The 10,670-nt window shown below is 54.4% G+C and overlaps 1 protein-coding gene across 1 annotated transcript; it reads left to right on the forward strand.

Annotated features, from left to right (window-relative positions):
* Positions 1 to 235: 235 nt before the first annotated feature.
* Positions 236 to 2,584, forward strand: LOC119293753 (G-type lectin S-receptor-like serine/threonine-protein kinase At2g19130). Its single transcript, XM_037572120.1, has one exon. It carries the CDS (start codon positions 236 to 238, stop codon positions 2,582 to 2,584), a length of 2,349 nt encoding a protein of 782 aa, XP_037428017.1.
* The last annotated feature ends 8,086 nt before the right edge of the window (positions 2,585 to 10,670 follow it).

A 10,670-nucleotide genomic window follows, 5' to 3' on the forward strand; every position in this document is an offset into this window, starting at 1 on the left:
CTGAAGATAGTCAGGCCCGCCAAAGAAGAGCCGGTCTATGTACTACCGTGGCTGGTCTTTGGTCATCTTGTGCACACTCCCGTATGACCCTGCCCGTGCAGCACAACACAGCACCACGCCACCACCTGCCAATGAAGAGCACTTACTACCTGGAGTACCACTGGTGCAGTTCAGACTTCAGGTCCGAACGGTAACAGCGATGCTGGCCATTTTCTCCGGCCGACAGTGCCCGGGCATGGCCTCTTGCAAACTCGGTCTCCTCCTCTTGCTCCAGAGTCTGAGCTCCTCTGCCGCCGCGGTAGCCTCCGTTTCGCTCTCCGTGGGAGAATCTATCACCGGGAACCGGACGCTGGTCTCGGAGGGAGGCAAGTTTGAGCTGGGCTTCTTCTCCCCGGCCGGCGACTCCACCTACTACGTCGGCATATGGTACAAGCAGATCCCGGTGCAGACAGTCATTTGGGTGATGAACAGGGACCGCCCTGTCTCCGACCCATCGTCCTCGGAGCTGACGCTAGCTCCGGACGGCAATCTCGTCCTCCTCCTAAACGAAAACCAGCAGAAGAGGCCAATCTGGTCGTCGACCAGTCACGCACGTACGAGCAACGGGCCCGTCGTGGCGGCGCTCCTCGACAGCGGGAACCTCGTTCTGCGGGGCCGGCAGCCGGGCAACTCGTCGGAGGTCATGTGGCAGAGCTTCGAGCACCCGACCGACACGCTCATGCCGGGCGGCTGGGTCGGGCTGAACAAGAGCACCGGCGCGTACCAGGCGCTCGTGTCCTGGAGGAGCGCCGTCGACCCATCCACGGGATTGTACGTGGACCGGGTCGACCCGTCCGGGTCCGGCCAGTACACCTTCTCGTGGAACGGCACGACCGTCTACCACCGCGTCGGCGCATGGAGCGGCCAGCGCTCCGCCTCCGTGCCGGAGATGGGCATGTCGGCAAGGTACAAGTACAACTCCGTCAACAACGACGAGGAGGTCAGTTTCTCCTTTGAGGTGGTCAACCCCTCTACCCTGTCAAGGATGGTGATGAGCCCGCACGGGCAGCTCACCATGTTGGACTGGTCCAGCGAGTCCGGGCAGTGGCTGCTCCACTGGGCGACTCCCACGTCGCCGTGCGACGTGTACTCCGTGTGCGGGCCCTTCGGCCTGTGCGACGTGGCCAGCTCGCAGTACTGCCGGTGTTTGCCGGCGTTCGACGCCGCGTCGCCGGGGGATTGGAGCGGCGGCTGCGCGAGGAAGACGGGCTTGCACTGCAGCAACGGCACGTCGACCGATGGGTTCCTTCCGGTGGAAAATGTCAAGGTGCCGAGCAGTTATTTCTCCGAGGCAGGTAGCTTCGGAGATTGCGCGTCGGCGTGCTTGAGAAACTGCTCTTGCACGGCGTATGCGTACAGCGGTGGTTGCATGGTGTGGGGTGGTGATCTCAGGAACATTCAGCAGGTCACCTACGGCGAAGCCGGCTCGTCCACTCTGTTCCTCCGAGTCGCCGCCGCCGATCTTACTGCCACCAGTAACCATGGCGGCGCGTCAACAAATGAACGCGACGTCATCCTAGTCGCGTCTTCGGTATCTTTTCTCACGATACTCTGCTTGTTCGTCTTCGTTTGCTGGAGGCGACGTGGCGCGAATACTGTGCGGCACGACGGCTCTCTTCTGGTGTTCAGCCACGGCTATCTAGCGCGGTGTACGGACAACTTCTCCCAGAAACTGGGGATGGGGAGCTTCGGCTCCGTGTACAAAGGGACGCTCCGTGACGGTGACCACACAGCGGTGGCCGTCAAGAGGCTCGAGGGATTGGCGCAAGGGGAGAAGCAGTTCCGCGCCGAGGTGAGGACCCTCGGCATGATCCACCACGTCAATCTCGTACGCCTTCGCGGGTTCTGCGCGACGAGGCGCGAGCGGCTGCTGGTCTACGACTACATGCCCAACGGCTCCTTGGCCTCCGCCATGGCCGGCCCGAGCTTCGGGCTGCTGGACTGGGGCACCAGGTTCGGCATCATGGCCGGCGTCGCCAGGGGCCTCGCCTACCTCCACGAGCAGTGCCAGGAGCGCATCGTGCACTGCGACGTGAAGCCGGAGAACATACTCCTGGACGCGGCCTTCCGCCCCAAGGTGGCCGACTTCGGCATGGCGAAGCTCATCGGGCGGGACTTCAGCCACGCGCTGACCACGGCGCGGGGCACGGTGGGGTACCTGGCGCCGGAGTGGGTCCTGGGCCTGCCCATCACGCCCAAGGCGGACGTGTACAGCTACGGCATGACGCTGCTGGAGCTCGTCTCCGGCCGGAGGAACCGGGACGCCGGCGGCCGCGGCGCGGGGCACTTCCCGCTCTGGGCGGCCACCAAGGTCAGCGACGGGCAGTTTGTCGCGCTCTTGGACGAGAGGCTGGCGGGGGACGCGGACGTGGGAGAGCTGGGCCGGGCGTGCAGCGTCGCGTGCTGGTGCATTCAGCAAAGCGAGGAGATGAGGCCGACGATGGGGCAGGTGGTGCAGGTTCTGGAGGGGTCGCTCACGGTGGGGGCTGCGCCTGTGCCCAGACACCTCGAGGTGTTCTGTGCGGAGGATTCGCGCACGCTCTGAAGAGGACCCAATCGATGACGACTTGTTTTTTCTCTTCCTCTTCTTTTTTTAACACAAGTAGGCGCGAATATCCGGCCAACAAGCGCCAAATTCCCATTCATCTCAGGAGCAAAGTACAGCGTGAATTACATACCCTCTCACCTGAAGATTTTGAAGAGAAAGTAAAAGAGGGCACGAACCGTTGCCTTGAGAGGAATGAGTACAAGCGAAGACAGATTCTATTCTTTAGTTGAGAACCTGACGAGCACAACCCAATTGATGTTTCTGGGGGTGTGATAAACAACATTTAGACAAGATGTGTCCTGCATAAACCTACAGAAAGGGTTGCGACATCTCTGTCGGTGTCAAAACCGGCGGATCTCGGGTAGGGGGTCCCGAACTGTGCGTCTAAGACTAATGGTAACAGAAGGCTGGGGACACAATGTTTACCCAGGTTCGGGCCTTCTCGATGGATGTAATACCCTACTTCCTGCTTGATTGATCTTGATGATATGAGTATTAAAAGAGTTGATCTACCATGAGATCAAAGAGGCTAAACCCTAGAAGCAAGCCTATGGTATGATTGTTATTGTTGTGTCCTACGGACTAAACCCTCCGGTTTATATAGACACCAGAGGGGGCTAGGGTTACACAGAGTCGGTTTACAGAGGAGGAGATCTACATCCGAATCGCCAAGCTTGCCTTCCACGCCAAGGAGAGTCTCATCCGGACACAGGACGAAGTCTTCTGTCTTGTATCTTCATAGTCCAACAGTCCGGCCAAAGTATATAGTCTGGCTGTCCAGATACCCCCCTTATCCAGGACTCCCTCAGTAGCCCCTGAATCAGGCTTCAATGACGACGAGTCCGGCGCGTAGATTGTTTTCGGCATTGCGAGGCGGGTTCCACCTCCGAATACTCCAAAATTAATTCTGAATACAAGGACCGTGTCCGGCTCTGTAAGATAAATTCCATATACCACCGTAGAGAGAATAATAATCCATGAATCCAATCTGCTGACAATTCTTTAAAAAGTGACATCACGCCACGGTCCGGTTTTTATTCGAACCGTTTTTTACAACTTGCTACCGCACACACCACGAGGCGGTTTTCTTGGCACGTCCTATCAGGGCAGAGATCGTGTCCCCCTTACTACGGGATTCTCATCAATACGGGTATGGGTAATCCAACCGTGCCTGTTGGCATGACCCCGTGTTTTTAGGCAAGTCCCGAACGACCACGTTCGAGGACGCTTGATATACTTCCCCCCTTTATAAAGGAGCCGAGGCCTACCCTTCTATATCCACGCTCGCACATCTCGCATCCTGAGTTCCAACACCCAAAGCTCGAGCCTAAGCACCCCGGATCTTCGATTATGTCCGGATCCGACCATCAAGGCCGATGGATGGCTTCCTCTGTCATAGAGGAGGATATTGCGAAGCTCAGGGGGGCTGGGTATTTGACCGCCAATGTCAAGCACAGGCTTCCTGCTCCCGAACAGGTTATCCCCACTCCCGAGACCAACGAGAGCGTCGTATTCGTTTCCCACTTCCTCCGGGGATTAGGTCTTACTCTTGACCCTTTTGTGAGGGGGCTCATGTTCTACTACGGGCTAGAATTCCACGATCTAGCTCCGAACTCCATCCTCCACATCTCGTCATTTATCGTTGTGTGTGAAGCCTTCCTCCACATCACTCCCCACTTCGGCTTATGGTTCAAGACTTTCAATGTGAAGCCGAGGATGATTGAGGGGCGACACGCAGAGTGCGGAGGCGCCATAATAAGTAGGAACGTCGATGCCCTGTGGCCCGAAGACTCCTTCCCAGAGGTATCTGATTTATGGCAACGGAGGTGGTTCTATGTCACAGCTCCTCGAGGCTCAAAGTGGGCGGCCGCGCCCGCCTTCCGCTCGGGCCCTCCACCTCAACTGGCATCGTGGGCCAACGTGGGACTAAACTGGGGGCCTGTGAACGATGTACCAATGCTGCAAAGCCGCATTCGAGAGCTCCTCGAGAGGGACATTAGTCTTGTCAAAATAATCCAGGTAATGCTAGTTCGGTGGATCCTGCCGTGCAAACGTCGACCTTTCCGGATGTGGGAATTCAATCCAGAAGGTCCACGAGCCATCCAACATTTCTTCGGCATGACGCCCGAAGGGATGTATAAGTTGTTCTTCGGACCACGAATAGAGTGTCCGGACACCACCGAGGATGCGGGCCTGAGCTGCAATCGCCTCGATACCCAAGTAAGTAACCCTATAACTGGACACCTTGCTTATATCTGTCATAGCATTGTTCTGAACACTGTCCGCAACCAGGATTGGCTTAGTAAGGCGGAGAGGATCAGGTGTCCGGCCCCGCTTCCCGAAGGCTCGCCTTGCCCGGCAATGGCCAGTATTCTTGAACGGACACTAAGTCAGGTGCCACCAGAGAAAGCCGAAGGGAAGAGTGGGGAGGCCAAGGGTGGGCCTCACACATTGCGCATCCGAACCGGGGGGATTAGCTTCTCCACGGAGGAGGAGAATCGGGGAGGCGAATCTGAGGTTTCCTCCCCCCGCGAAAAGAAGAGGGCCGCCTCCGAAGACTTGGAGACGGGGGCGCCTAAACAGGGGAAGAGAACTTCACCAAAGGGCCCTGCCCCGAAGGGCGTCCTCACCGCACAGTGCCCACAAACGGGCCAGCCCTCCACCGAGCTGTAAGTTTAGTTAAACAAGGAACTTATTGCGTTTTCCTCTGAGAGTAATAACCGGGACCTGTTTTTGTAGTCCGGTCAGCAGTTCATCTCAACAGGGTTCATCCTCGGGGGATCTTCCTCCGAAGATGATGGAGAGCGAAACCCCACCTGCCTCTCTGTCCCGTGAAGCTGGCGACCCTGAGGTATCGTCACGGAGGAGTCCAGATCCAATGGGGCCGGAAGCTAACACTTCGGCCGCCCCGCGCCCGGCGCGCTCGGCTCCTGTGGCGGACAAGGAAAAGGGTCCGGGAGAGTCCGGTGTCCGGCCGAACACGCTGACGGGCCTCCTGGAGTCAGCTTCTCTCTTGGAGGATCATCGTACACTAATGGGTACGGTGTTGGAGAAAATCTCCTCCGCTACAAGTGGTTTAAACGGAGCTTTCAAGAGCCTGCTCAAAGGCTTTGAGGTAAGCCGCAAAAATACGCAGCTTTTAGTTGTACCGCATGCGATACATGCGCTCTGTATAGATAGTAGCCCCTGAGACTGTGGATGCCAGCTGATGGCGTCAAACGGAGGATCATACTCCCAGATAATAATCGCACTTGTAATGATGTGCAGGTTGCTAAGGGTTCGGCTGTAGACCAAACCGCTGAATGTGCCGAATTGAGGCGGCAAATTGACGTGGTGGAGGCCGACGTCATGCTCGTTAACAAGCGATTCGAGGAGTCGTAGAGTATGCTTTCCTATATCCACATCTATTTTGGGAAATTGCAAGAAGGTTGTAATATTAATGTGATGTGATGTAATTGCAGGCGGAGTTGCTGCCGTTGAGGCCCTGAGGGCGGAGCTTGCCCTTGCCAAGGAACTACCCCGGGTTAGCAATGCGGCTGCTCTAAAGGTAGCCGAGGAGTTGAAAGCCGAACAGGCCGCTCATCTTCGAAGCGAAGAAAAGGTAGCCGAGATGGCTGTGGAGCTGAGGGACGCCACCGACCGGTATGAGCTTCTCGAGAAAGAGAATCAGGCGAAGGCGGCTGACCTGAAGAAGGTGCTGGACTCGGCTAAAGAGACACGTTCTGAGATTAGAGACGCGCGAGAGGAACTTCGAAAAGCCGGGGAGATCGCTGCTGGAAATCCTTATTTGTTGCAGATGAAGTTTTTAGATTCAAAGTATGCTCCATTGGATAAGCTATGGAGTGCCGCAGATAAGTATGCGGACTTGGCGAAGAGTGCGGCTGATGCAACCAAGTTGTTCAAGGACCATGAAGATAATAAAATAGGAAGACTGATCTAGTCGCAATTTAATGCGCTAGTGTGCTCCTTGCCCTTGAGTGAGAAGATGGCCTCTATAGCCGAGCTTCATAGGCTGTCCGGCCTTGCAATGTGGTCTGTGATAGACCATCTGTGGCCGAAGGGGCCGAAGCCGGACAGTTACTTTGGTTTGGTGCAACAATGTTTTGGTGCCAGAGCGCAGGTCGATGCCGTGAAGAGATCGATGTGCATAGAGGGTGCGCGGATGGCTCTTGCCCGTGTGAAAACATACTAGGCGGATATGGAGGCCACCAGCATTGCAACCCAGGGTCCAACAGGAAGCCAAGACCCAGCCGAGCACTATTTTGAGCAGGTCATAGAAGGTGCCCGTAGAATAGAGGCATAGTGCTCAAAGAATGTCATGTTTGAGTGACGATTCTATTAAATGTAAACAATTATGTGTTTGATTATTCCTGAAAGTATTATAATGTCTCATGTGTGGCTGTTTATGTATGCATATAACATGAAAGTTAGTAGTCATTGGCTTCGGCCCCACGCGTATAATGCGGGGGTGTTCGAGAAAATATGCGTGAACACACTTGATCCAATGTCTTGGTCCATTAAGGAGGTGATCGCACGTCGAACCAGGCAACCAGACTATATAGTTGTAACACTTTACACTTAGCCATAGGAGTTTGAAAGGTGGGGCTACTATGTAGCCCCTGGTACTTCCGTGAGCGTCCGGATACGATGCGCGTACTTGACCGGTAGACCGGTCCTTCGTTAATGTGGGTGAATCCTATAGATTTCGATTAGTCCACGAGTGGTTGACCAGTCTCTCGCTGTATCATGATAGTCAGTTTTCGGCTTTCTCTATTGAGGTGCTCGTCCGAAATAACCAGGGCACAATCGCAGTAGTTCTCCTTTGGCCACCTTAGCCGATAGAATGGAACATAAGGCAACAAACCCAGGAGCCGGGCTAACCCAACATTTGACCAAAGACATGATTCGGAGCTGATGCATATAAGGCCAAGCTCGTGACGCCGAACACTCCCGAAGGTATTCGGACTTTATAATATATATTAGGATGAATGACGCCCTTGACCCTGTGATTCCAGGTACGTGCATTGATCTGTTGTGGCCAAAAGCCTAGAACGCCAGTATCCCTTGTAGGTTTATGAAATACCCATGGGACGTCGAGCAACAAAAGACAGTAAAGAAGGTTTACGTAGGGGCTTAATCTAAAGAGAAACCTCTGGGCAGGGCCCTGCTGCACGTCTGTGCCTGTGTCTCCGTTGTGCCATATCCTAGAAGGGTGTCGCACTGGTAGTGTCTGTAGAAAAGAAAAAAGAAAACATGCGAAAAGTTAATTATGCTCGAGAAATGTTCGAGATCCGGCCTGCTAATGATGCAAGCCGAATTGTGGGCTTTTGTTACATGTTTGCAGCCCCTTGTATTATTTATGGGGACACATGTACAGCCCTTGGCTTAGGTTTATCCGAGCCATTTTGAAAAATGGTGTATTGGACTCGTCTAAGCGTGTCCGTGGTCTTGACGACCAATCATGTGTTCTGGTGGGAGAGGCCGCCTAGAGTCCGGCAGCGGGAACTGCCGCATACTGCTCTGTGTTTCCGCTAACCATGATGATGCCGCGTGGACCGGGCATCTTGAGTTTAAGGCATGCGTAGTTCAGTATTGCGCTAAAGCAAGCTAAGGCCGTTCTTCCCAGCAATGCATGATAATCGGTGCTGAAGGGGGTGATGTTGAAGAGTAGGTTCTCGCTTCTGAAGTTGTCGGGAGAACCGAATGTCACTTCTAATACGAGGGAGCCCCAGCAGTGGGCTACTACGCCTAGGATCACTCCATTGAAGGTGGCGTTATTTTGACTTATTCTGGATGGGTCTACCCCCATCTTGCGGATGGTGTCTTGATATATTAGATTAAGACTACTGCCGCCGTCCATTAGGACGCGAGTAAGATGGTATCCATCAATTATTGGGTCGAGCACCAAGGCAGCCGTTCCTCCGTGCCGGATACTGGCCGGGTAGTCCCTGTGATCAAAAGTGATCGGGCAATTTGCCCAGGGATTGAATTGGGGGGCTACGAACTCTGCGTGAGTTGCGTGTACATGTTTACTGTTTTGACTTCCGGTGAGAATTGTTTCTGGCCCCTGGTGTTCGGCTGGCGAGGCTCATCCTCGTCTTCGCTTGGTGTTTACCTTCCCTTGTGTTTGGCGTTTAACTTGCCGGCCTGCTTGAAAACCCAACATTCTCTGTGGGTATGATTTGCAGGTTTGTCGGAAGTGCCATGGATTTGGCACAATCTGTCCAGGACTTTGTTCAGGCCGGATGGTTCCCCTTTACTGCCTTTGAATGGCTTCTTTCCTTGACCAGGTCGAGAGCCCCTAAACCCGGCATTGACGTTGTGTTGTCCGGACTAACATTATTCCAACGTTTGTGCTTAGTGTGCCGTGGCTTCCCATTGCCATCTCAGATTTCGGATGTACCCGGGTCGCTGGTGCCTCTACGAGCCAACCAGCTGTCCTCGCCCGCACAAAATCGGGTCATGAGGCTTGTTAAGGCTGCCATCGTTCTCGGCTTTTCTTGGCCGAGGTGTCTGGAAAGCCACTCGTCTCGGATACTGTGTTTGAAGGCCGCTATCGGCATCCGGTCAGTTGACAATTTGATTCTTCTTAGTGAGGAATCTGTTCCAAAGTTTGCGGACTGACTCTCCGGACTGCTGTATTATGTGACTTTAGTCGTCAGCATCTGGAGGTCGGACATAGGTCCCTTTAAAGTTGGCCCTAAAAGCATCCTCAAGTTCCTCCCAACTTCCAATTGAGTTTTCGGTGAGGCTTTTCAGCCAATGACGAGCTGGTCCTTTCAACTTGAGGGGGAGGTATTTGATGGCGTGGAGGTCATCCCCACGAGCCATGTGTATGTGAAGGATAAAATCCTCAATCCAGACCCCAGGGTCCGTCATTCCGTCGTATGACACTATATTCACGGGTTTGAATCCGTGTGGAAATTCATGATCCAGCACCTCATCCGTGAAGCATAGGGGGTGTGCGGCCCCTCTGAATCTGGCCGTGTTGCGGCATGCTGCCGGCTGTTGTTGCTCCCGGTGTTGATTCCGGACTGGTATTTGATCAATATGATCGTTGTGGTGGCCCTCATCCCGCGTCGGAGCATGTCCTCTGGACCCATAGATGGATCTGGCCGCACTGGCCTTTTTGTCCAGGAGCGCTCGTAAATCGTGTGCGGTATCGGTGGCTGCTCTATCACGGCCATGAGGTGGTTGGTCCGGCTGAGTAGCCGTATTGTTTTTGGGTCGAACGGGTGCTGTGGCTTCATCGTCAAATTCGGGTAGCAGCTTGCGCTCTGGGTAGCTCTTTGTGTGGCGATTATCGCCAAGTTTCCCTTCGGTGTCCAGCAGCTTATTCCATCTTCGGTTGAGCGTGTCTTGCGTGGCCTTAAGCCTTTGCTTCTGCTTCTTCAGGATCCATGCTGTGGCCAGGAGTTTCCTGCGGAGGTTATCTTGTTTCGAATGTTCTTCCGGGATAATGAACGCATCGTCAACCGGACTGTTCTCTTCTTTGGAGGTAGCATGATAAGTTCGGCCCTCTGAATTTATCTGATTGGGCGTCTGCTCCGGGCTGTGTTTGGCATGACCTGGTTTGTCCTGCTCCATCGCTGGGTCCCTATGGTCGTTGTTGCCTTCGGAATCAACCGTAGTGTCATCCTGCTTTGGGTTTTTATCACTATTTTTACTGTGACTGGACCTAAGGCGGCGCTTACGCCGTCGTTTTTGCTTTGGCCCGGGGGGTTTATCCTCCGTTGTTCCTTTTTGTCACCATTGTCTTCTTTGGGGGTGTCCACCATGTAGACATCGTATGATGAAGTGGCTGTCCAGCCCCCCGTGGGCGGTGGTTCCAGATCGTCCCCAACATCGACGTCCATACCGTCGATGTTATTGGGGTCGGAGTCAAGCATGTCTGTTAGGTCATGGACAGTGGCTATAAAGTGGGTGGTGGGTGGGTTGCGATTTTCTTCATCTTCCGTATCCCACACGGGCCGGACATAGTTCGGCCAGGAGTCTTCTGACAGCGAGAGAGAGAGAGAGACCTTAATGAATTTAGCACGTCTCAGAAGGGTGAGTGCTGAAAGATATCTGCAGCGGAGAATTC

Source organism: Triticum dicoccoides, chromosome 4B (genome assembly GCF_002162155.2).
Source record: "Triticum dicoccoides isolate Atlit2015 ecotype Zavitan chromosome 4B, WEW_v2.0, whole genome shotgun sequence".
NCBI lineage: Eukaryota > Viridiplantae > Streptophyta > Magnoliopsida > Poales > Poaceae > Triticum > Triticum dicoccoides.